At 42.7% G+C, this 27,340-nt stretch overlaps 1 protein-coding gene across 2 annotated transcripts in view; it reads right to left on the bottom strand.

Moving 5' to 3' along the window:
• AGBL1 (AGBL carboxypeptidase 1) overlaps positions 1-27,340 on the bottom strand; it is a 284,698-nt gene that overhangs the window by 168,475 nt on the left and 88,883 nt on the right. For both annotated transcript variants that reach the window (XM_057422024.1, XM_057421936.1), the window contains exon 18: positions 3,745-3,925. In XM_057422024.1, the coding sequence (XP_057278007.1) occupies positions 3,745-3,925 (181 nt within the window). The remainder of the gene's footprint in view (positions 1-3,744; positions 3,926-27,340) is intronic.

Raw genomic sequence — 27,340 nt, 5'->3', positions numbered from 1 at the left:
AGGAAAAAAACTCAGTCAAAAGTAGGGGGCAATGACCAAGGTCTCAAACTCCATTGATAGCATAGGCAGGAATAAAGCACAGGTCTCTTGTTTACCCATGGCATTTTATATCACTTCCATAATGAAAGTGATGCTCTTCATGGATTCTTCAACACTTCAGAGATTAATCCCTTTTAAACCTTTCTTATTTCACTATGATTTAGTTTAAAAATGGGATAGAGGTATGGGCAAAGACAGTGAGCTACAACACCAAACAACTTTGGATTCTCACAGAAGAACTTGTGCAAAATAAAGTCAGGCTGCTAGGATGCTTTCTGTTAAGTATATGGCCGTCACCTCAGACCTACACTACTGAGACTATTTTTTTCCTTACAATTTATATTGAAAGAAACAAAATTAACACATACAAATAACCATGTTGGGTCAGACCACAGGTCTGTGTGAAGCAGCATCCCATCACAAGCAGCAATGGGTCAAAAGCCAATGTCTGGCAGAAAGTGTAAGATGAACTTTATAAAAAGCAGTGTCTGTTATTTAATTTAAAATACAGAGCCATTATCAGATCAGCTGAATATTACCTGACAAACCTTGCACCCGAGTGCTGTTCAGGATGGAACAAAACACTCGGCCACACACAGCAACACAACTGCTTACCAGTTCTCCCTGGACTGAACAGAGTCAAATTAGCTACAATATTTGGTAGTGATCTATTTTTATGTGATGACAGCCTCACTCATACATGCACACTTGCACCACCCCTACCTTCCTTTAGCATCAGCGACAGGGCTGCAAGTGCCACCATCACCGACAGAGAGAAACAGACTCTCAGAGCACTGACTGAAGTGAAAGGAGGGTGGAGAGCTGCTTCCCAGCTCAGCTTAGTGACATGCAGACAGAGTGTAACTGTATTATTGCAGTCCTATCTGTGTTAGAGGATCATTCTCTGCATTTAAGTTTCAGATCACATTAACCAAAGCAAATACCAAGACCCTGATCATCTGCTTGCTGCATGAGGCTTCCAAAGAGCGATCATGCAGGCACCCTGCTGGGATCAGCACTCATCTGCTGAGCTGATCCTGCAGCAGGGAGGCAGCTGCAGAAGGGGCACATCTGGGCTGCTGGAAGAATTCCTTTATAACCACACACCAGCATGCATCTCTGTGACGAGCAGGGAAGTGTTATGCACACCCAGCAGACATGGTTGGGGAAGAGAGAGTAAGGATATTGAAACAACTGCCAACAAAAAATTATTCCAATTCTTTCCCAAATAAAGATACTCTGATACTAAGACAAAAGCAACAGAGGCACTGAAACAGAAGACATTCTTGTTTCACAGTAAGAGATAACATTGCTGGTTACCACATGTAGGTATTCCCTGTACCCACCACAGAGCCAAGATATTTGGCCTGGATAGTGGATCTGATGCATTCAATATGTCCAGTCCTCACAGGGGAGGAGTGTGAGAGCACAGCAACTTGTCTAAAACTAGACGAGCAGCAGGTTGGGATGTTGGCCGAGGGAACACCAGGCACCCCAGCAGTCTTTTCATAGATGCCTAGTGGGCTTCCACAAAAGGGATTCTGAATTCAAGGACAAGCAAGTTGCTTCATGAAATGGGTTGTAAAGTGGGTTTGAGAGATGTCAAAAAATACTAAGCAAGTATCTTCTTACAAGGACTGCGGTCAATGATGGGCTACAGACCAGCTACCTCATAAAACAGTTGCCCTCTTAGCATTGACTTGAAAGACAACAGAGTTTACAAGAGCATTTAAAACTGGATGATGTAGAACATTAAAAAAACAAATCATTCTGCATGTGCACATATGGACATTAAGGGCCTGAAAAATATTTGCCTTCTCCAGTGGGCATGGTTATCTCCAGCATACCACCAGTAAATCTAAGTCCCAAAATAGAAGCATTTATTTCAATGTAGGAGGACGCAAGTCTACTAAAAAAGCACGTAGGAAGAAACAAGAGAATATATGGGCCACAGGAAGCTTCACAAGATAAAAGCACTTATAGCACAGGTTCTCTCTTCCCCAGGCCTCACAATCGGTAACAGAGCCATAGCCAAGTCCCTGTTCCCTTGCTCCTACCCTACATGCAAAGCTTACCAAACGTACTTTTTAACTCATCACCTGATTTAACTACAGTTTAAGCTCATCTGCACCAGGGAAGTCAGACACCTTCCCGTGTGACACAAGCTCAGGCAGCACACTTCACCCAGGTGTCACCAAAAGCACATCTTCCCTCCCAAGGGTCCCTTCTCTGCTACACTCGCTTCTGACAGCTGGAGAAAAAAAGGTCAGACATTCCCTCCAGTCCTCCATCTGCTGGAAACTTTAAGTGCAGTGAAAGGAAAAAAGAAGGGGAAAAAAAGCCAGAACCTTTCTTTTCTGCTTCTGCTGTCTGGAAGGATCAAGGAAGCATTCAGTGCCGGCAGAGGCTTCGAATACTCTAGGGCAGTATCCAGCTACTCTGGACTACTGATACACTCAAGTCCTGGGGAGCTGGCAGCACAAAAGCTGTGAGTGTTCACAGTCACAGGCTAGAGACTGTTGAAAAGCCTAAGCTGAACCAGACTGGAACAAGTTCCTTTAGAATCAAGCTCAACTCTTATCGCTCAGGATTGTTTTGTTGTTTCTGCAGAACTTGATCTGCACAGCCTGGCCCAAAAGCAGATGGGAGAATATGTCTTAAGAGAAGTTTGTTCCTCAACAACTTGTGTGTTTCAGTGCTTGTCTAAGCTGACCTTTCAGCTTCAAGGTCTGTCATGTCTTCCCCTGCAACAAGCCAGGGGACACAGTTGTTACCAAAACCTGAAAGGCCTTATCACTAAGTCAAAACACACCACTCACTTGCTACCAGCAGGATGCAGTGATAATGTCCTGCCTCTGAATCAGACAGGGCTGACAGTTATTAACTTATAGCCACTCCACACTCAAGAAAGTGAACAAATTCCACTGTCTGCAGAGACACTGCAGATCTTTTCCCAGGGAAGCGCAAGCCTACCATATCTTAGTGCATCTTCAAACCTTCAAAGAGAATTCCTCTTTCACCAGCTGCATAGCAATATGTATTTCATGCTAACGTATTAGGAGCAGAGTTGTCCTTTTTTCACTCATGTAGAGGGGGAAAGGAAAGGCAAGTTAGTGTGAGTGGGCAGGTATGGTATAAGGCAAAGAATGCAAAAAGGAGTCAGTATTTTCCAAGCTCAGATTCAGTATCTCTTAGGAAAGGTGTGGGAGGGAAGATTGAAAAGGAGGTGGGAGAAGGAGGGAGCTTCACTATATAGAAATATTTCCATGAAAATGTGAAAATTTAATAGATCCTTACTCATCTCCTCCCCCCACCAGGCTATACAAAGCATTAATTAAAGCCAGTTTTTCCCCAGCTTGCCTGTCTACCAGGTGTAGTCTGCCCTGCTTTAGCAGAGTAGGTAGACTTCCATTTATCAAGATATATCCTGTTTCTCTGGCACCACTAATACTTCATCCAGGCAATTGAGAGGTCTTACAGCCACATACAGTACAGAATCAGGTACATCTGACTAATGCAAGACAGCAAACTGGGCTATATCCCAGATCACGCTTTCCACTCAGGATTGATAACAGGATGAATAAAAAAATGAGGCAAAGGGAATTCTCCAGACTCATGACATTGAAGACAAGACCCGCCAGGTGCACAGGGATAAAGACTGAAGAGAAAAACATCAAAACCCCAGAAGAACATGTCACAACTCACTTGCCATTGATGACTCCATCAGGGTTAAGCATAGGGACAATCTTGAAAATGAAGCATTTCCTCAGGAGATCAGCAATGGGGTCATTGCTCACAAGGAACTCCAGGGTCCCCTTCATTACCCAACTGGCATTGCTTTCACCAGGGTGAACACGGGCCACCAGAAACACATATGGACGATTGCCTGTAAAACAAAAAAACACAACTAGACAGGAATTCTTATTGAATAACATCTTTGCAAGTGGCTTTTATGCCTTTTTAACTGAAATAACAAGCCAAGATATATTTTAAGGAAAACACATCCCTAAATAGTCCAGACATTTCCTGAATGTGCTATTTGCCAACTGATCCCAGGTTTAGTCGTCAGAACCAGCTTATTTATTCATTCTATGATAACTTCCAGATATTTATGTGCACCATTAAAGGGCATTTTGCATATGCAGATTACTGTCTCTCAAAATGGCACCGGTATACTTTCCGGCAATTCCTGAAAGTTTGATCCTATCAAGCCTCACTAAGGTTTAAAAGGCAGCTAGAAACTATTTCATTTCTCCATTTTCAGTTCACCATTAACAACTGAGAGCTTTCCAAGTCTCTCAGGAGATCTGTGTACCTATAAGACACCCAAGGACATGCAAGCTGCCTGAACCCTGGCAGTAACCTGTGTTGCAAGGTCAAAATCATAACTAATCACATTAAACTGATGTAATTCAAGAAAATACATGAATCTGTTAGCCAGATAAGCTGCAGAGGAAGAGTATTCCAAACTAACCATCATTTCATATCCATCCAACAAAGGGTAGAAACAACAAAGCACACAGCTAAGGCAGGCTGTTAATTCTGGTGGAAAGGCAGTTTTCAGTTTTGTATAATATAGACACACAGATTGGCAAAGCTGATTTTCAGAAGTTGTAACTAGAAGAGTTCAGCTGTTGCTAGCAATACATTTGGTATGGGAGACAAGCTGCGCTAATTTGGGCTTGGGAGCATTGCTTTGTTAAAAAAAAATAATAATCAAAGTCCTAGTAAATATATCATTGATAAGCTCTGCTGAACCTGTTTCAGAGTAACCTGCAACTTCACATATCTGAGCACAAGGAAACTTTCTCTGTTATTTGCTGTCCCTGTGAAAAAGCACCCACATTTGGTCTAGTTACGAGCCTCCAAAACTTCTCAGTATACATATGCTTAGAAAAGACTAAATTTGACAGCAGATTCTTTGAAGATCCCATCTGTGCTAAGCATACTCCACAGATAGGCCAGGGAAACAGGAGAAAGCAGAGGGAGACACCTGTCAGGCACAGAAAATAAAGGGAAGGGACAAAGCAATTATCTGTCTCCAAATGATCCTTTTGTGAGCATTCCCAGTCTCAGGCTGTTGTCACAAGTCAACCTGGCAGATTTACTTTAGTGGAAACCATTATCTGTCAGGGCATAGTGGCAGTGCCAAGATAGGTTTGTCCTGCTCTATCAGATAACGTCAGTACTCGGGCTCTGTTCCCTGGCATGAACTGAGGGACCCCAGGTGACAGGCTTGGGACTGGTAAACAGGACAGGAAACAAAACGAAAGGCATCAGTCAAGTGTCCTTGTAAATAAATGCTGAATTAGCAAGTTACATGCCTTTGCCTTTAGCTCCCAAAGCTGCCCTTTAGCTTCCAAATGCTTTACAACGCATTAATCAATTAACGTGAAACAGGGAAGGTAGAAACATCATACTGAAACAATACAGATGCTATTAAAAAGCTGTTTAGTGATTCTTCTGTCAAAGCAAATGCTGTGTCAGAGGTGAGAATACAGGTGAAACTTCTCATTTTGTGGTCAAACATGGAATAAGCACTTTTTTTTCCTCCTTGGCTCCATATGCTATAGCTCTGCTCCATACACACATTCCAGTACAATTTACTTATATCCTTCAGGAATGCAGAGATTTGGAAACAATCCGCTCTCCACGCATCCATGCTTTCCTCTTAAGCAGTTGGTGGGCACTGGAAGAGTGACGTGCACTCTCAGCTCAAAGAACTCATACAGAGCAATTGTATTGTGGTCCAGTAAAGCAACTGGAACTTTGTTTCTCAATAGCCATGTATTAGTCTTTTATCATCCTTACACCTCACCTTACTGAAAGGTTAGCATATTTACATCAATATGTACACATAAGTCCCTAAGGCATTATGTGCCTTAGGATTCTTTTAGCTCCTGCAGAACTCGTAGCCATTCTGGGTTTTTTCCCCCAGAATTAGAGTACGTAATTTCTATCCTGCTCCAGCTAGTTGTGCTTTAGTCTACCTTTGTAATACTTTCAAACAAGCAAAAACCAGCTTCCACAAAGACATCAGCTGCATTTTGCAGTTGCCAAACATTTTGTTCTTTCTCCCATCACCGTGATTTAGTGCTGTTTTCCAGGCTCATTGCTGAGCTAAACTTATGGGACTGTGTTGTTGCAGCTGAGAATGAGGCTCTTGAGGACTCCTAATGGACAACAGCTGTAAATAGCACAGAGCAAAATAAAACGTGTTCTCTTTTGCAACTGATGAACACAGCTTTAACAGCTCTTATCTCTTCTGTATAGTGGGTGAGAGCACAATATCTTAATTGAGAGGTTCTTTCTTCAGTCAAAATAAGAAAAAAGAAACTCTAAGCAAGGGCTTTCTCATCTCAGAAACCCCAGGAGAGTTTGCCGTAATTCTGCTAATTGCAAATAGCATGGGACTGGCAGAAACCTATTCTGACTTTAGAGGGAGAGAGGAACCTATTCCGCATTCTGTTCTTCCTCTCAAGGATGATCAAAGTCAAGCTTGTCTTAGATTCAATGTCACAAAAGCTTCTGGAGTTTCTAGAACTCAAAACCCAGAAAATGGGGGGTAGGGGAAGAAACCAGACAGAGATCATCTATGTTGTTTGCCTATGGGTGACACAGAGGGGCCCATAGCCTGTAGGTCCAGTCAAAGAAATCTCTCTATTCCAGTTAAAGCTTCCTTTAAAAAGTTCCCCTCCTGACAAGCACATCCACAGCTCTGACATCCCATCCACAAGAGAGCCATAACAAAGGTATGTACCAGCAAGGAAATCACAGGCTTGTTAACTGCCTGCTCCCTTCACGGAAGCCATCACAGCCAAATCCCACATCCAAACACCACGCTCCCCCAGACTGCACCGTGCATGAAGGCTAATGAAGCAGCAAATAGAGCAAAGAGATGATGTCATGGCCATAAAACTTGCTACCCTTGAAACACCTGGGAAACAAAGATTTAACTCTGTTGCAGACTCGAGTCACTCGACCCTATGCTCCATCGCATATCCAGTTACTGATCTGCCTTGAAATTACTGTGATAACTGTGAAAAACATTAAAGCCCATGAAAGTAGTGGGCAGCAGCACTGGCCATTCACACTCAGCCCTCCAGCTGCAGGCACAAGTCAAGATTCCTGCACTCAGTTCAGTGCTTCACCTTCATCCCTAACTTCCACCACCCCATGAATGTGGTCCCGACCAGACCACCTCCGTATTACCCAGCATAACTTACTGGTTTACACTAGTTCCCAGCTGCCCTTCTGTCTGTGCTATTTCGGAGCAGCTTGTACTACCTCTTGTACCCTGCTAAACCTGGATACACAACCATAGGTTCTTTCATATACATCCTTCCAGGCCTAGAACTGATATAAGTCTTCAAAATCAAGCCAGCACTCTAGGAGGATCCTCCCCAAGTTCTGGGGAAGCTGCCAGGAAGCTCTGGTTAGCCATTAATCTCTGCAAAGCCCACATGACACATAACCTTCTCTGGGAATGTAAATAATAAAAGGAGAGAGCAGAGGAACCTTTTCACGCTACATAAAACCTTCTCCAACAGATCATGTCCCGTTACAGTGTCACATTTCGACATGCCCAGAATATAACACGGCAACAACAATACCAGAGGTGAGAGATCAAAGCATCGCTTGCACTTCTTGCAAAACTTTGAGCAAAAACCCTTTGAGTAATAATTCTACTAATATATCACCTACTTCCCATCTTCCCTTCTCTTCGCACATTTTGACTGTGGATATATACATGAAAAGAAGAGCTTTGTTCTTCCAGTACTGCTAACTTGCTGCTTAATCTCCTGCCTGTTAGAAGGATCCTCCTCTAGTCATGTCATCCCCAAGGTTCACTAGGAGGTGACTTTGATATCACTAATCATGACATCAGCTGGGGATAGAGCAGCCTGAATGAAATGAACAAATCCCCATTAACACAGCAGTGTCTCTCATCAAGAGGAGCACAGAAAGGAAATGAAATGCAGTTCCAGATGCCATGACCTGGGCTGATGTTCTAAATTATTTCAAGCTGAGATTTGAGCCATGCCATTTGTAAAGGGACAGGGCATTGAAACAACACAGGGCTAGGATTTTATAAGGAGTCAAAGGGAATTATACACACAGCATGTGGGAAATTCAACCTAGATCTGGGTCTCAACTGGAATTTTTCTGGCTGTGTTTCTGCGTAATTCTTCCCTTTACCCAAACCCAGGGTCACTAAGGTATAGATTTTTTTTAACCCTTCCAACTTCATTAGCTGTGGCCACTACTGGGTATTCCACGAGTCAAACGTTGGGTAAACAGGAACACAACCACAGAGATCTTCTATTCATGTCACAGCTACCTCCTGTCCTGGATACATCTTGATATGCCCAAGGCTGCAGAGTTATGCAAAGCCAGAGAAAAGACAAGATATGGTGTGATGTACAATGAATATATTAAAGTATGTTTGTAAAAAGCATCAAATAGTGAGATCACAGAAAACCCAAAACTGATCTGAGCCAGAATCTGTGTCAGACACTTTACTCCCCTCCTAAAACTTTGCTGTTGTCAGTCTTTCAGTTGTCTCAAGATAGAATAATTTTTTCCTCCCTACTTCCCCCACCCCAGCATTGCTCCTTGCTGACCCTGCTTCAGCTAAATGCTCTAGAATCAAGCACATCTTAAACCAGAGGCAAAATACAGTCTGGCAGGACCACCTGTTGTCTTCCCGAATTATCAATGAGCGATTCCTGTCTCGAGCTGGTCTGTATTATATGTATTATTACTGTTACATACAGAAAAGAAGTGAACATCACAAATTGCCTCGGCTGACTGTTCTCTACCTTCATAGCTTGGCAGGGGAGTTTCAGGCTCCAAGTTGCTTGGCAACCTCCTTTTGTGCATGTATTTTATGAATTCATTCACCTCTGAATCAGAGGTGATCAGGGACTATAGGTACAGACTGTCCAGCCTTGGTGCAGCCTGACACCCTACTACTGCTGGTTTCTAACTCCAGGAAATCATTAAGCAAGTTGTCAAGTCCATTTTGGGGCAGACTCCAAAATCCCAAGCTCTGAAGGCAGCAGGAACCACAACTATTATGACCTTCTGTATAACTGAAGCCAAGTGAAATCCACACAAACTAATTCCTGTTCAAATCAAAGTGTACCTTTTGTGGAAGACTGGTGAAAAAATAAGTCTTATTTTCAGAACCCATGGAAAACCTAGAATCATAGAATGCTTTGGTTTGGAAGGGACCTTAAAGCTGATCTAGTTCCAACCCCTTGCCACAAGCAGGGACACCTTACACCTTCCAATGACCAGGTTGCTCAAAGCCCCATCCAACCTGGCCTTGAACACTGCCAGGATAAGGCAGCCACAGCTTCTCTGGGCAACCTATACCAATGCCTCACCACTCTCATTGTGAAGAGTTTCATCCTTATAGCTCACCCTCTTTCAGTTTAAAGCCATTAAACTGAGGCATTTGCAAATCATTTCAGCTTATAACTAGCACCAAGCGTGTGCACCTGAATTATTCTAGCTGAAGTTTCCAACCACCACATTATGATCCATGTTTGGATACACCAGCTCGACATCCACTGGCATACGGTACCACACTGCAGCGCTCTGAGCTGCCTGGGTAACATCAGACTTCAACACCGCGGCTGTTACAGTGCAGATACCCTACTAGCCTGATGACAGGCAAGTGCCTCCACCTCGGGGGACGGCCGCAAACCCCTTCTCCTGCACCACCTATCACCGGGTCACCGCGGGAGCGGGACTTGCGGCCGCCACAAATCTCGGCACTTCACTCCCTTCCTCGGCGCGCTCACGATGCATTTCAATCTCCCGCCACCGCGCTTGGCCCCGCCCACATCGCGACATCAGCTCTCGCGAAAGAGGCGGCTCCCCGCGCTCCCTTCAGCCGCTTTGGGATGCGGCGGTCAGCAGGGTATGGGGGATGCGGATGAGTTAGCGAGGCAAAGCGCGGAAGATGGGGTGTACCAATGGACAGAGCGAGGGAACGCTGTTATTTTTCTGTGCTCAACCCAGCGAGCAAAACACCAAATAGCTGCAGGACTGCTGGCCAGCATAGAATCGTCTGGAAGGAACCTCCAAAGGTCCCCTAGTCCAAACCGCCTGCAATGAGCAGGGACATAGAATCATAGAACCATAGAATTGTTTGGGTTGGAAAGGACCTTAAGATCATCCAGTTCCAACCTCCCTGCCATGGGCAGGGACACCTCACACTAAACCATACAACCCAAGGCCTCGTCCAACCTGGTCTTGAGCACTGCCAGGGATAGAGCATTCACAACCTCCCTGGGCATGACATCTTCAACTGTATAAGGGTGCACCTAAGCAACTACTCAAGAATCGTTTAAAATGTTTCAAGGGGCAAACTGGGATCTTGCAGGCAAATAAGGAAACACTATCAGTGTTCAGAAAAATTAAAATGGGTTGAGGAAGATTTTCTTTCTGTTGCCAGTTTTTGGAGGCCGTGATTAAATTCTGATTAAGTTTACACATGTGGGTTTTCTCTAACTTTAAAATCTCATTTCCTTTACTTTAAAAGAGATCTGAATGAAAATGCACATGGAACAAAGATGCTTTAAATACTGCTGCTACCTTATTTACTTTGAATTTTAGCTGGTAACAACATTAGCCATGTGCCATGTTACTGTTCTGAACCCAGCTGGATCACAGCCCTCCAGTTGGTCAGCATGTTTCCTGTAGTTGCTCCTGAAGAGCTCTCAGAAACACAGCCTACCACTGGAAGCTTAGCCAAAGCACCTAGTTTAAAAATCAATTGGATAAAAACTGAAGAGGTCATTATAAATGATAAAGGGGTTCAGAAGTCATAACTTAGGAAGAAAAATTGGAGAAAATGGATTTTAAACTTGGAAAGATGAGCAGAGAGGAAGGAGATAACCTTTAGACTGCAAAAGGCTGCTATAAAGAGTGATAGCAATCAGTTGTTCTCTGTCTGGGACTGTGTTGCATAAAAAGAAATGCAAGTTACTGTCTGTCAGCTGAGCCAGTCTGCAGTAACCTGGCTGCCTTCACCGCTGTGCCCTCTTCACTGCTGTCTGCTAGGTCCTTACTCCTAAAGCCCTGGACTGTGCTGCTCTGCTGCAGTGCCCAGACAACATCTGTTATCAGGCCTGCAGCCACACAGGTCATTATAACCACCCCACTGGAAATTTGGTCCAAGATCTAGTCCTCTGGAATTACCTCAGTGCTCTGAGAGCTGCTGGAATCACTATTCCAGCCCACAGGGAACCTCAGCCACCTCCTTTGATCTTTTTGGTGTAAGATATCTGCTTATTACTTAATGCTATCCACTTTATGTTAAACATTAGCTGCTAGTTAGAAACTAATCAGAAATATTTTATCATCATGACATTTTGACATCATTTGGGCTTCTTCTCACATACAGATGAGAAATACTTGCAGAAAGTTGTCTTGCTCAGTTAATGACAGTCCTACTACCTTAAGATCGGAGTAATACAATTACTGGGACCCCTTTCATTGGGAATTATTTTCCAAAGCCCATCTATTATTCTTAAGTCTACTGGTTCTCAGCTTCTGTGTATGCATCCTTTGAATGGGGTGAGAAGCTCCAACAGCCCTCCCAACATTATCTAGCCAGCTGATATAGGGAGCTCCAGATTATCTGTCAAAGGCAGGCAAGGATCTGTCATCCCCTGCTTCTGTAACACATGCATTACAGCCTTAATTTGGTCTGTGGCAGCAGGCAATTTCAGATACTCAAGTATTTTGTACTGCTGCAGTCTGGCCATCAATCCATGTGTTTTTCAGCCAGCATGGGAAAAATGTAGATTGCCTTGCAGAGATGCAAGACCTCTAAGATATGTCAAGTGGAAAAGAAGTATTTTCTAATTAGGTACCTATGTGACTCTTTCACCTTCTGGATTTTTTTGTATGAAGATAACACTGGCCTGAGAGAAGAACCAGTCAGTGGATTCTCAGAAGACTAGAAGACACTGGAGCAGAACTCCATTAAAACAGACTTCTCATTTGGTATGATTAGGGAAGTGGCAGCACCGCCCTAAACTGTCCCATGCCTAAAAGAAGGTGCAGAATGGAGATAAGTGCAGCAGAGACCTGCAGGATAACTGCTGTACAGGCAAAGTGCAGAGATGCGAAGAGCTATGAAATCCACAGGCTCTTTTCTGAGAGAAGGATTTCATCTGAAATGAAATCAGGCAGGAGGAGCAGACTGAAAAAGCTTCCATTGTCATAAAAATATCTCCCTGGGTAATCCACAGTGATGGAAAAAGGAAACTCTGATAATTTATGTGACAGTTTAATAGGATTTTGGTGACACACGGTACTCTAGAAAGAATTTGCCCAAATAGGACAGACAGGACTTTAATAAGACTTCAGCTCCAAAACAGCAATATTTTCTTTCCTTGCCTTTACATTTCATTCTGTATACCCACTACTCACTCACAGCTCATCTATCTAATTTGCAAGGCACATTTCAACATTGTAAGAGCAACAACTCTGCACTTCCTGGTTTCATCCCTAGCCTGAGAGACCTCCAAGTATCCGATTCCTAAAGGGATCAAGCTGACTTTGCACCTAAAGGGAAGAGCATCTGACTTGTGAATTGAGGCATGAGCTGCCCTCCGGCCATGTCCCCAGCTCTGCAGACAGCATTTAATAGCTTCTCTGCAGAAATGGAGGGCGACAGATGGACAGTCTGCAGCAGGAATCACTTGCAGAGGGGACACCCCCGGGGCACACTCCAGGAGTAAATGGCTTTCACACTCCGAGTAATGCCCCAACGCATATTGCTTGCTTATGAGAGATTCGGCCTTTACCCAGTAGCACCCTATGCCTGTCATTGCCATTGCCTTGAGAACAGGCACAGCAGCAAGAGGAATTGCTTAGAGTACTAAACTAGGGTGAAGCCAGGGTTAATGGGATGAAACTTCACATAGGTACATTTAGGGTGAATATCAGTGAATTATATTGAAGAATATCCCCTGTGGAGATGTAGAAGTTAACATTAAAACCACATTGCCCAGAGCACAAGAAGCCATTCTGTACACAACAGTCTCACAGTAGCTGGTGACAAAAATAACCCAACGGGCATTTGTTTTCTTAACTGCTTTCAACGGATCCAGTCCTGAAGACCTTATTTTTCTGGGAAGATCTCCTTCTGAGAATCTAGGCAGGAGAGAGAAGGTAAAATGCTGTGTGAAGATCTCAGTATTTTCTCCAGTCTTTCTGTGACTGAAGCAGACCGAGGTCAACTTAGGGCCTGCACTGGGGTCTGTTAACCCTAAAGTGCACATGGAAAATGGAGCACTTAATAGTGTTTCGTTCACCACTGGGAGTAATGTCCAAAATCAACAGGGAAACAAGTTATCTGTTGTACAGTCCTTTAAGCTGTTCTGCTCTACGAAGGACAAGTTCTGCAGTAAACAGCTTTTTACCCATAAACCGTCTGCACAGAACAGGGGTTTAAACCCCTCCTAATGCCACCTACAGCATAAAAAACAATGTTTATTATTAAATGTGTTGTGACTTTAAGAAGCACAGCTCCATCTCTGCCTCTGACTTGAGTTCTTCCTCAGGGAATGACTTGTAAGAAATAAAATATATTAAAAGGAAGTGCAATCAGATCCTCTCATTATCAAAGGGATAAAATATCAATTTTTGTTAAGATAAAAAGCATCACAGATTGGCTCTGATGGGAAAAATTAAATTCTTGGTCTTGACTTGATTTGATATTTATCACTCCATTGCTCCAGAAATATCCTGGCAGGGAATGTTTCTTAAAAATATTATCCCACATTTCTCCTGCAGTAAGCAAGTTATGAGAGTTTTAACTTGAGCCTTATGTTGCGTACGAAAAACTCAGAGGAAGAGGAAAGAAAACAGACAAGTCTACGAATAACATCTTCTAATGCTTCACTATGCCAACAACTTCACAGTAAAGGACCTTATGCAACTTCACCTCATTTGTGGTATCACTAAATTGACTCCTACATCATTGCTGTCCAAATGTATCCTAAATTTTAGAACTGCATTACCCAGAGCTGATCCCAAAGGAAATTCTCACTTTGCACAGACAAGAGATCGATAAGGTAAAAATGTCTCCCACTTTTGAATAATGAATCTTGTCTTGATGGCGAGTTCTTGGATGAATTTCCCAAACAACCAAGCAAAAGAATGTGAATAAGGGAGCAATAAAAAGGGTCTTTGAGTCAGATCATTGTGACAGCAAAACTGGCATTGTTCCAATGATCTTGTATCATGACATAAGCAGCAACATTTTTCATCTTCTGTACTACGTGTTATTTTGTGTAAGAGACATGAAGCAGAGTTTGACTAAACTGGAAGCATTTAGTACCAGAATGATGCAGAAATATCTTTAATTTAGAAGACTGTTGTACTGGCCACCCCTAAATTGTGCAGCTTCCTGCCTACTTCAGCTCTTACAAGAAGCCTCTTTCTATGTATAAAGTTTTATCTTGATAAAGACCAGAGTGGGAGGCACCAGCACTTTATGTCTAAAACATGATAAATGGAACATCATCTCCCACCTCCCCCCCCCCCCCCGAAATGTTTAGCAGAATTCATACCAGTGGCAGATCTAGTATTAGTTGCCGGTCCTAATCTCTATTCCCCTACTGCCTTACAGCACCCTAGAAACAGCACCGTGTTTTAACATGTTGTGTTCAAACCTCATATCAAGAGCTCATATTAATTGCTTAGACCACATAAGTTTTCCAAGGAAGATAACAGATGAACCTTGAAGTTCATACCATAGTATTTTCCAACTATTCTACTACTGAAATCAGAATCCCAGAATACTTGACAGAAAACTAGGTGGAACAAAACTTGCCACTGCATAAAATAGATAGCATGCAGAAGTTTCAAACAGTACATGGTAAGACACTAAGCAGTCGCTGTCTAAGGGCAGTAAGTTCTTCCCTTCAGATGCTAGTGACATGGTTTCTAATGAATGATATCTTCCTACACCAGTCACTACAGGGAGCAGAATATAAAGCTAGGAAGATGACTAGTCCATTTGAAGAAAACTTGTTTCTTCTTAGGAATAAGATGGTAGAAAGGCTGGAGGAAGGAAAAAGTGTTCTTTTCCCCCCCCCAAGTTGCTACAAAGCACAGAAAAAGATTCTCATGAGTAAAGGAGTCCAGCTGCAGAACAGCTTTGGCAGTCCCAGAAGAAAGACAAGTAGAAGTGGAACATGTGATGTCCTTCCTCACTGCTCCATGAATCGTTGCAAGAGTGGGAGTTTTCACCCAAGAGAGATTTTTGTTCTTTATTTGATAGCTTTCTAAGCGATACCCGATTTAACACACACCCCCCCAAAAAACAAACAAAAAAACAACCTCACAACCACCAAAACCCCACAAACCAACCAAAAAATCTCAAACCCCACAAGCATCTCCAGGAGGTTCTTTAAAGCAAACAATTTAATAGCGTGAAAGAAGACAACACTTTCCCATCCTTGGCAGTGTTCAAGGCCAGGTTGGACACAGCCTGGAGCAACCTGGTCTAGTGGCAGAGGGTTGGAAGTGGATGAGCTTTAAGGTCCCTTCCAACCCAAACCATTCAATGATTCTGCGAGTGGTGGCTGCTAATGAGTTTGAATTTCTGAGGTGTAGCACACAGACTTGCTTCATGAAGCTGGTAACCACAGCGTATTTCCTCAATTCCAGTGCATTTTGCATCCTAAAACTTCCCCAGCAGAACTTTGAACTTTCCAGTTGATGCTGTCATTGGCTCCTTCCATTGTAGCTCAGCTACTCTTTACAACCTGTATAGTGCACAGCACGAGCATCTCCCTCTTCCTTGCTGTAAGAAGCACTCCTATAGAAACCGTTACAATTCAGAGCATTCACCACCACTTCATCTTCTGCTCTGTAAACTCTCAGAACGTATTTTAAAAGAAACGGTTAAATAAAAGAAAAATCCCTGTAAATCATGGTTGTGACAGACTAATGGCTAGCATTGCAAAGACAGTTTATCTTCCTGCTATATCTAACAAAGCTTCTTATGCTAATACCTTGTTTCCAAAATACAAAGAGACTCCTAACTCATGTTTTCTAACTGCAAGAATATACAGGTAATGAAAAACACTTTCCATCAAATGATAACCCTCATCTGCCTTTTACATCCCCATTGATTCTCAAAATCAAAAGATCTCCTTAAGTTACTTTGGGGTTTTATACTGTTTAGTGTGCTTCCTTCATGGATGAAGAAACCAACTCCTCAGTCTCACTGTCTGGTTGTAATCCAAATTCATTTTAGAGTTTGCATGCATTAGCTGCATGCTTTAATTTTATTTTATTTGATTTCTGTCTATTAGATTACATTTGAGGCAGGTTAGATGGCCTCACGGGGAACTTCTCACCAGCACTACCCTTTGTGCAAACAGCAATTATTTTATCTGGGCTAAACCTAATTTCAAGTTACATGTTGATAGGCTGACAAACAAGGTCATAGTATCTGCATTGCAAGTGGTATCCCAGCTGGTGGGAAAGACCTTTGAAAAGCTAGAAGGTGAGTCCTGGGAGCATTCTGATTAAAAGGATATGAATTAAAGCAGCAAATCATCACTTATGAGCAGGATAATTGTTTCAAGTCGGTCTACAGGCATTCTGCATAGCTTGCAGGCCCATCGCCTATGTCAGCGCAGGAGACTATAAGCACATCACTATGCTTTTATTGCTCATTCATGGTTAGCGAGTGCTAAACACAGAGAGGATAGGGATAGTCACAGCCACTGAGACCCCAGAGTCCTCCATCTGTCTCTTGCTCATTCCTTTGCCTCTGGCTAGCTGCTCTTTGTGGAGAACAATTCCCATGTGTCAAGTTGTGCCTCACGGTGACCCTCTAGCTGTTGTTTCTGTGCCCTTTCAAAATGCTTGACAAAACTGTCACAGAAGGAGTATGTCATCTGGAAGCTGTGACAGACACGATCTGACCCAGTTCATAAAACATAGCTAAACAGCCTGGGCTGCCAGAGGCCGGGATTTACCGGACCACATTTCAAGAGTGGCCTTCAACTCCCACTCTACTGAACGCGCTTTTCCTACTCTGCCGCAACACAAATTCCCAAGCAGTGTTAAGGGCAACCTGCAACACTGTCAAGTGACAAAGCAGCTGAGACACTAACCTTGTTAGAGCCTACCCTGTCCACTGCTGGTCAGGAACGAGAAGGAATGACCTCAGCCCTGGCTATGCCTTTTACACCAGGCTACAGGGGTAGGGAGTGCTACGAAAATTAAGACATCCTTTTGCAGTAATCCATCCAGCACAGCAAGCACAAAGGAAAAATCAGACAGTTTCTGCTGCATTATCCACTATGGCCTTATTTTTACAATGAAAGCCTCCCTGTATTCATATTTCCAGCAGGTGCAGCCTGACCCACAAGGAATTTAAGGGCTTCTTGCCTTCCTGCCCATCTACCTCTTTTCTTCATCTCCACTTCAATCACTAGTTACAGTCTTCTGTTAGGTACTCACCATGGGACTTAAATGTACTTTGGGAGACATCACTCTCAAAGTCACTCTGATGCCAACAGTAATAAATTCCATCTCACTCATTTTCTCCTGAAACGCTTCACAGGCTACATGTTTCAAGCAAGATCCAAGTTAAGAAGGCAGGGATTTACAGGAAAAAAAAAAACAAGTTGCCCAAGGACAAAATACAGAGAAGTCATGGAGTTGGAAGCTCAACATCCATTTCCCAAGCCGCAGTCATGAGGTATCCTGTGCCATCCATATCCACCCAAGTAAGCAAATTTCTACATAATCCTTTACTTCTAAGCACTTCCTCCTCTTTTCATTAGCCATGAAAATTAATTGAATCATGCACTTAAACTTCATCAATAGATCCCTCTCTGTCAGTTGTCCTATACTATGATGCTAGAGCACAGCTGTCGTTTTCATTCTGAAAATCAACCCACCCTTCTTAAAATCAGCACATACACATGCATTTGCAGAGTACTGTGATCTTCCTGCATCCATCACTATTATCATGCTTTCAGAACTGCACAGAAATGAAAAGATTTGAAAGTGGCAAGGGAAGAATGAGGAAAAGAGATGGGATGTTGCAGTAGGTCTCTCTGGTTCTTCATTCACTCACCTATCACCTCTGCCCCATCATGTTTTAATAACAGTTTCAGCCTGGAGAAAAGAAGGCTGTGTAGAGACCTCATAGCAGCCTTCCAGTATCTGAAGGGGGCCTATAAGGATGCTGGGGATGGACTCTTCATTAGGGACTGTAGTGACAGGACAAGGGGTAACAGGTTCAAACTTAAACAGGGGAAGTTCTTTCCTGTTAGGGTGATGAGGCACTGGAATAGGTTGCCCAGGGAGGCTGTATTGCTCCATCCCTCGCAGTGTTCAAGACCAGGTTGGACAAGGCCTTGGGTGATATGATATAGCATAAGGTGTCCCTGCCCATGGCAGGGGGGTTGGAACTTGATGATCTTAAGGTCCTTTCCAACCCTAAGGATTCTGTGATTCTATTTTAGCTTTTCTATTTCAAAGACACAGAAACAGCACCCAGGCTAAGCCAGCGAAGGTCTTCAAAACAGTTTGTTAAACAAATTCAATGAAGAAAGAAGAGAAAAAGCTTGTAGAAAGAATTACAAAATGGAAAGAAAATTACTTCCCCCCCCCCCCCCCCCCCCAGCTAAGTAGCACGACAGTTGCAATTGATAGAGCAAATTAAATTCTAAATGCACTGGTGATCTGATAGATACCATTTTCTGAGTGTTACAGCCACATAATAAACACCCTGAACTGATACAGAAGTCCCAGTTTAGCTGTCTGCGAACACTGGTGCACTTTGCAGTCTCTACCATGTCACTCTCCAACTAGTTGATCTTATCAGCACATTTGCAGTCAGAACATAGCAGCTGTCTCTGCTTGTTTCTTAGCCATTTCTATTTCTGCATTAGAAACAGGTGGGTAAGCTCAGGGAGCTCACAAGGTTCTCTTTGATGTGGAGATGGACAAATCCTCTCATTAACAAAACAGTATTATCAAAATCATTATGGGGTATTTTTAGTCCTATTTCACTTTAATATTGCTGTATAATTGCAGCTCATTAGTCACAAATACTTGTTTCCAGATGTCAGTTTTAAGAAACAAGAAGTGCCAGCCTGTCTGCAAACTGCTAGTTTCAATATATTGCTGTATTGCTGTACTTATTTTACTGATACGAAATTGGCTGATCCATAGCAATGGATCCTTTATCTGATCAAACTCAGTTAAACAGAACAGGACAGCAATCTAAGCAGACCCTCCCAGCAAAATCAACCTACAGGCGGGAATTAGAAGGTATTCAGAGTTACAGATACAAAACCAAGAGAAAACCAAATGCACACAGTGTATTATAAAGATACCTCTTTGCTCACTAATGCTCTCAGGTAGGTTAATACTAGGATCAGCACAAAGAAATACCATTTGCTACGTTTCACATGAGTGTAAACCCCCTCATGCGGATGTGGGCAGAGTAGCTGAACAAGCTATCTGCTTGCAGCTCTGGCAAACATGCAGTAAAGCTGTTCCATACAATCCGAATGGCCCTGATCATTTGTAATACATGACTAGCTAAGTCAGCCTTTGTCAGACACAAACACATAGCTTGGAACATTAAATCCAGAAATTGGATCCCTGCCTTCCAGAAAGTTTTCAAAGCCTTGAGGTATCAGGTGAATGACTTTTCTATTTTAAAGAGAGCCACAATACACAGTCTCTGCAAACCAGTCAGCCAGGATTTAAAAGCACCAAGAAACTTCCCAATTTTAGAATGGTAAAGATGAAAACAACATGAAAGTTATAACGCCGCCTACACTATTTCCCAACAGTCTGTTAGTTCTGTGTGTTGAGGAAGGATTTGCCTTTGCATAGCAAAAACCTATTGTTGGAGTGAGAAACACAAGATTCGCAGAATCATGGGAAAACACCTAAAAGTAGCAGGCTTCCCTGTTATGCAGTCTGTTTTCTGTCACAGCCTAGCAATTCTTTATCACAACCTGCCCATTTTCCCCTGAGCCATCCAGAAGTTGAGTTCCCAAACTAAAACTAGCAATGGTTTGCTAAAAGAGTGGCAGAGCCCACTTTTTGCCCACTCTTACCATCAATACAAGTCCGAAATCGAGAGCATCAGAAGGCAATGTGTATCTAGCTCAGTTCATGGAAAAGCACAGCCTTTCTATTCCAAAAAGGAATAAAATATTGAACCAAAGACAAAGCCTGCCATCTGTAACACCAAGGACAATTGTTTAGGTCTGACAGCAGCTGGTACACATGCCATGCTCTGTGAGCTTTCCAGATATGGAATACTCTTTCATAAGGCAAACCTGCCAGATGTCCTGCCCCTTACTCCCCAGCCACAGCTTGCCTAGTAGTTACCAATGAGGAGGTACAACCAAGCAGAAAGGAGAACAGCAGGTCGCTGGGACAGCCCAGCAGCTAATCACCTCTTCTTAGAGTACTTCTTAATTGCCTTACAGAGAGCACATAGGGCAGAGAAAACAGGAATAAAGCAAACAAAAATCACAGACAAGCAGTGTATCTACTGCTGCAAAACTCCAGTTTCTTACCTTATAGCAGGCTCCTAACCCTGAGGCCACAGAGACATTCTTACTGGCCTTTTATTCAAGGAGGATGGGTGGACCACAGACTGCCCCACCATTCACAACCACAGCTGTACTAACCAGAAGTAACTGATGATATCTACCAGGGTTTAACACAGGTGTGAAGGGGCAAACCCAACCCACTTCATACCCTGCACCAGCAGGTGCTCCATACCTTGTAATTCATGGAAAACAATAACCTGGGCAGTGAGATACATGGCCAATTGGGCAGTATTGTGACCAGCTGGAAGAAGCCCCTTCCTGCCCTCTGCTTCTTTTCTTGGAGGCACAGGCATTAATTCTTCACCCTTTAGTAAGCACATTGCTCATAACAATATTCAGTCTCCACAGCCAATCTGACCCTAAAATTACATCTTCCCTCACAGAGCCCATCTCTGTCACATTGAGAACAGATTTAACTCAATTCAAATGCTTCTCTGGCTAATTTATACAGTACCACATTGACCTTTTAGCGTATGCCCCACAGGACGGTGTGTGACTGGAATTTATGGCCAGGCTTGGGAAGTGTGCAGCTCACTGAAGTACAGGGAGGGGAAGGTTCATGTCAAGATTTGAAGTTGATGATGGAAATCTAGTAGCAGTTCAATGCTGTTCACCATTTGAGGGAGTAAAAGCTGCCTGGGTCTCCATGGGGCTATATTTCAATACCTCTACCAGACACACAGATTGGCCATTGGAAGTACAGCATCTGCAAGTTTCTCCCAGATTGTTTCCACCTAAGGGAGAGAAAATGAATTATTTTTCTCTTCTGTTAAGGCAAGGATCTGGGCAATCTGTTGCTCCCACAGAAGCTTATAACTCCACTGCAATGAGGCTGGGCACTGGGGTGTTGTGAGACAGGCATGCTCCAAAGCAGGTGGCTATAAAGTTCCAAAGCAATATAAGAAATACATATAACCATTTTCAGGAATACTTGTAATTTTCAATGCCTTATAACAAGAATACAAATAGTACCACTCTCCTGTGAGAAGGCACTTCTGAGGCACTTGACAAACCAATCACAAGTGAAAATAACCACGACTAAGACATGCACCAATTTGGATTTTCAAGATGTTTAATACATTAAGTGTATCAGAAAGGGCTCTGATATTGTGGAAGACTGGAGCATGGCCAATGCTAAGCACTACTGATGTTCTAAACCCAACCAAGAAGACACTGCTAGTTTATATTCTAGAAAATGCTGCTAGTAATCAGAATAGTTCTTCTCTGGAAAGGGCATGCAAAGGTTATGAGTCTCTCGGGACAAAGATAAGACTCATATAATTCAAAGAAGGGAAGGTAACAGAACAAGTGCTAAAGAAACAGCACACAATTCAGCAGCACTATCTCCTAAGAAGATGAGGGCTTAGAACAAATCTCCAAATTTCAGAAGGAAGGTTATTAAAAAAGGAAAAAAAATAAAGGAAGAAAACTACAGATGAATGAGGAGCTGCCGCTGCAGTACGGATTATCTTGCTTCAGATGGCTGTTCTGCTAGCATGGTGCATAAGGCAAAGGGAGAGGAGAGAAAAAGAGATTGCCCTGACATTTACCTTCTCCCTTCGCAAAACCCACTGCAGCTTCCCATGCTTCAACACCTGTTTTTAGCATCCTTATTGAGTGCTTCCTGTGCATTGCTTCCTGCTTTGACTAATGGGATTCAGTATCTTCATATGCATTTTGCCAAGCTCACAGAAGGCTGACCATAGTATCAAAGCTGTGCTGGCTGAGTCAGTTCCACCAAGTGCTGGGAGTGAAAGAACAGTTGATCCATCATGAAAAATACTGGCCTCGGGTCTGCAGACAGCCATGTGTCTCAGAGATTTTATGTTCTATTCAACCAACTTCCACCTTTATGGCGGTAGACTGGATATTCAAAGAGGAGCATAATTTAGCAGAAATTTACCTGCTCTTTTTGCAGTGGTCTGCCACACTGTTGTGACTGGGGTAAGAAAGAAAACAGATGTTTGAAATCGAAAGACAATCTTGAGAAATTTAGAGTGCACACCATCAAGTGTTGCATATCTGGAGATCATTGCTTTGGCTTCAGATGCCCGATAAACTGCCTACAGAAGCGGGGAAAAAATCCTATTCTCAATTCTGTAATTATTTAGCACTATAGAATACATGACAGTTTTATTCAGCCTCTCTTCACTACTGCATTAAAGCAAGATCACAGTTTTCACAACAGCTGACACTTCCTGTCACCAAAACCACAGTGTTTGGTACAAAGCAAGAGAGGAACCAGCACCTCTGCCTGGCAGCACTGCAAATTAGGAAGAAATCATCAGTTTGAGGGAATACAGATACAAAACTCACTATTGCACATGCAAGAATAAAGCAAAAGATGTTTTTCTCCACAGTTTGCTATAATCATCATCTCATTCAATCTCTGTACACACTAAAATCTGTTCACTTGTGACTATAATCACAAATAAGGAGCAGAGAGAAACAACAGATTAAAGGAAAAAACAGAACAGGCTCTGTAAATGGAGTATTTTAAGGAAACGTAATCCTAGTGGACTCTTTCTGCGTAAGATCTCAATTTGGACCACTGTAAGTACCTAGATAGCCAGAAAAAACAATCTGAAACAACATCCTCTGTTCACATCCAGTGGAAGTGCAGTCTAATGAGGGGGCATCTGAGGAGCAGAAGCTTTCTTCAGTTCTTAGTTTCTCTCCTCAGACTTTCATCAATAGCAGCAAACGTTCTTTCTTCTTGTATGACACTTGTAGTATAGAAATGCCTTTTTTATAGAAAACTATCAGTCCTTTTCAGAGAAACCACTCAGCATCCAGGCAAATATGTGGAGCTGGATTGCTCTATATTTGGCATACAAATGTGACCTAAGGGTTCAGCATCATTGGCTGTAATGCTGTGTGCATCTGTTCTGGAAGAGGTGTAGCACTGCAACACCAGTGGAAGAACAACAGATGCGCTTGCTGTTGTGAGCCATTTCCAACCAGCACAATGCCAGGTTAGCACTCCAGCTGAATTGCTACAGGCATTTCTTCTGGCTGCTTGAAAGATCATTACCAATCAAAGCAGGTCTTTCTGCCTTCCCACTTCAACATTATTAAATGAGAGCTTCCTTTAAAGAGTGCATTTTCCTTTGGGGCGGACTAACTCCAATAAGGCGTTGATCTAATTTGATCCCTCTTTCACCAGGAGATATGTCATCTCCAGCTTTGAAAAAAATTATTCAAGAGGAGAGAGTTTGAACCTTTCATAATTAACATGCAACACTGGTTGCCACAGAGGGAGCAGGCACAGTTATAATAACTTGGAGTCAATAATTCATAAACTATAATGCATTATTAATCAATTATCGAGGCCTGAATTACTTTTAATGAGATTAAGCTGATTGGAGCACTAAGTTGTTTGAATCATATTGATTTATTCAATATGCTTAACTAAACTGTGTACATTTTCCATATGATCATTATTTCCCAGTATCCTGCATAAATATCCAATATCCTGCAATTCACATCCTCTGCTGTTCTCTGCTCAAGAATTGCTTTTTGCTGCAAATTATATTTAAAGGTAAAGGGCTTGTTTCTGAGAAAAGATCAAAGTTGCAAAACAACAATGTAAGTAGCTCTTACAAGCAAATTGAGAACTGTTAGACTGTTTCTCCCAGCAGCTATGTCTTTTTGATTCTCTAGGCTTAACATGAGACCAAATAAACAGACCTAATTAGTCTCACTTTATCCCTCTTTCTAGTTCTAGGAGCATCTGAAGATTCGAAGGGCACAAGCATCCTGCCATACCTATCCCCAAAACGTTACTTTTTCCATCTTTAGAAACGTGCTTAAACAGAAAATGTGTTTCAATTCCCCAAAAAACTACATTTAAGACAAGCAGGTGTCATTATCTCTTTATGATAATATTCGTAATGGCTTCTGCAGCCTTGCATGAAGAGGACATGTGATGACAGAAGAGCAACACAAATGACAGCTATTACAGATCTAAATCCATTGGATAGTGTCATTCTTATTTCCCTCACCACTGCTGCTTATTAGCTGGGGCATTGAGGTTTAACTTTAAACCCCATGATTCAGCTCTGTAATGCTACACACTGCTGAAAGGACACTCATCAGGTGTGTCAACTTGGGGAAATACCCATAGCACACACTGCATAATCAGTAATATCCATGGGAATCACAACAATACAACCAGCCTTGAAGAGAGCTTGCAATTACTTTCTTTGTGGTACCACAAACAATGATTGTCCCACCCCACTCTGCAGACTGACACTCTCCTCAGTGAATGCAGGATTTACCCCGAACAGCAATATATGATGCTCATCTCTTCTGCTGAGGATGCAGCACTGCTGGCAGATGTCAGCTGAAGCAGTGCACTTGAATTCTTCATTCCTGCAAGGAATTCCTTTGGGACTGTTTCAGTCTATTAACACCAACTAGAATGACACCTACTCTGCATCACTTCAGAGATGTCCTCTCCTTTCCCTTCTCTAACTAAAGGCAAAGCTAACCCACCCCAACTCAGAAAACACCTCCTGAGGAACACTTATATGGCAAGCTCAAAACAGCACAGTGCAAACTGTTCTCTGATCAGCCATTTTGCATTGGGTGGTTTTAATTCCATCACTGTTAACATTAGCAACATATCAGTGTCCTCTACTTTCTTAACTGTAGGACAGTTTTATCATTGCCTGTGTATGAGTGTTTATATCTTTTACTTACGCTTGAAGAGTTAACCTGTCCATTTGCTCTATCTCTTAGAACGGTATCCTGCAGCTTGCAGTCGGCTGTCTGTCAGGGAATCTAGCAGTAGCTACATACTGCACATTTAGAGGCATAACACTGTTAATTAAGGGTTTGCAAACTATTAGTGGGAGCACGTTCATGCTGTTAACACTGCCTTCATTGGGCTGTGCGTGGCAAACCCAAAAAATCAGAGCTCTGCAAGCACCTATTAACTTCATTGAGCAGGTTGTTGGCACCAAGATTGAAAGCTTTATCATTCTCACCATTTCTGTACTTGAGAATGCTCTGAAAGATGTGAGGAGTTTCTCTCCCTCTGAAAGTCCCTTTAACTTTTATCAGGCAAGGTCTAAGGATAGACCTAACATAGCCAGGAGCAAAGTCACCAAAGAGCAAACGTCTGCCTAGACATGGAAGGTCAAATCTGCAGTCTAACTCTGTCGAAAGGAATGAGGAGGGAAAGAGGAACACAGTAGAGAAGATTAACAGAGGATGCAAAAAAATCCAGTCCCTTTGTCTCATCACTGGTGTTTCCTCCATACTCAGAATAGAAAACTAATGGTTTTATCACAAGACTATGGGGGACACAGCAGTTAGAGTGAGTGGCGAAGACATCCCTTCTTGCTGGATGCTCAGTCTTCATGTGATGGCAGGAAGGGCAAGATTAAAACACAATAAAAAGATCAAGAGAGACCCTCTCAATTTCTATCGGTACAAGTCTGTGGAGCTTCAAAGCCCAGCAGGGACCTCTGACCAGCTTCAGTTTCTGTTGCAGTCTTCGGACATCCAGAGACATTGGTCAAGCATAACTGAAAGCTGTGTTGTTTGTAACCAAGCTGTTGTTTGATTGAGATGCAAAGCACAGGGAGTGAGAAAGTTCTTGGCTCACTTCTTCATATCAGTTTAAGAACTGAACATTTAATAAAAATCCGTCAGTACACAACCATCACATAAAGGGGTGGGAGAAAGGAGCCTAAAGTGAATATCAAAGCCTCATATAAACAAGGTGTAATGAAGGCAAACAGCAGCCCATTTTTCTTCCCTTCAGTTTGCGGTGAATGTGCAGTGCCTGCGAGTGCGCATGACTCGTGCTTCCTATTAACAAGGCACACATTAATAAATTTAACTCAGACAAATTCAACCATCCAAGGGCCACATTAATCAAAAGCCTGACAAGACCAATCTGAAAGAGTTGAACAAGGGAAATAAAGTAAGGGTGACAAAGAGGATGCCATGCCCTCACTATCACTGCGCCACTCCCACCCTATCAGCACCTCCAGTACCACAGTAGCTCCTTCCTACTGCACTCCCACTGGGGATGGTAACTCCATCCTCCCAACACTCCTCACCCACCCAGTACCTCTTCATCAATGATGTTCCCAAGTCTCCATGTGTCTGTACTGGAGAAGGATTTAGAGTGTTTAAATACGATCATGTGCAACAGCTACACAGTCTTGGCAAGCTTCACCATTTCACCTGCAGCAGTGGTGTTATTGAAAAGAACTTCTTAAGGTACAGATAAACAAATGTACAAAGGAGAAATAACAAATTCGATCGCAAATCAAAATGACTGCAGCTCATAAAAACTGTAAACTGGGCAGAAGGAAAAAAACAAGGGCTATCAATTTCTATTCGTTACCCGTGTGCCAGGTTCCCCAGTGCTGCTGCTCCACACCACTTCTCAAGCTGAAATATGTGTGCATGGACACTATACAAACCAGTGGCAGTTACTGTTAAGGGTGAAAGGTTTTTTTCCCCCCAGAGTTAAATATGAAGGGACCAAACTCGTTGCTTTTAACTTTTTAGAATGGTAAATATTGACAAATAGGTTCTTCCATCAGCCAAACCACTTCAGAGAGAGAGGGGCGTGTCGTACAAAACAAGGAAACTGAGAAGTAACTGCTGATCAAAGCCACACAAAGCAGCACAAATTAGGC

Source organism: Pezoporus wallicus, unplaced genomic scaffold (genome assembly GCF_028554395.1).
Source record: "Pezoporus wallicus isolate ANWC-B61680 ecotype Strahan unplaced genomic scaffold, APGP_CSIRO_Pwel_v1 contig_3952, whole genome shotgun sequence".
In the NCBI taxonomy this organism is placed as follows: Eukaryota; Metazoa; Chordata; class Aves; order Psittaciformes; family Psittacidae; genus Pezoporus; species Pezoporus wallicus.
Note: the sequence above shows the minus strand (reverse complement) of the source record. Positions and strands in the feature narration are given on the sequence as shown.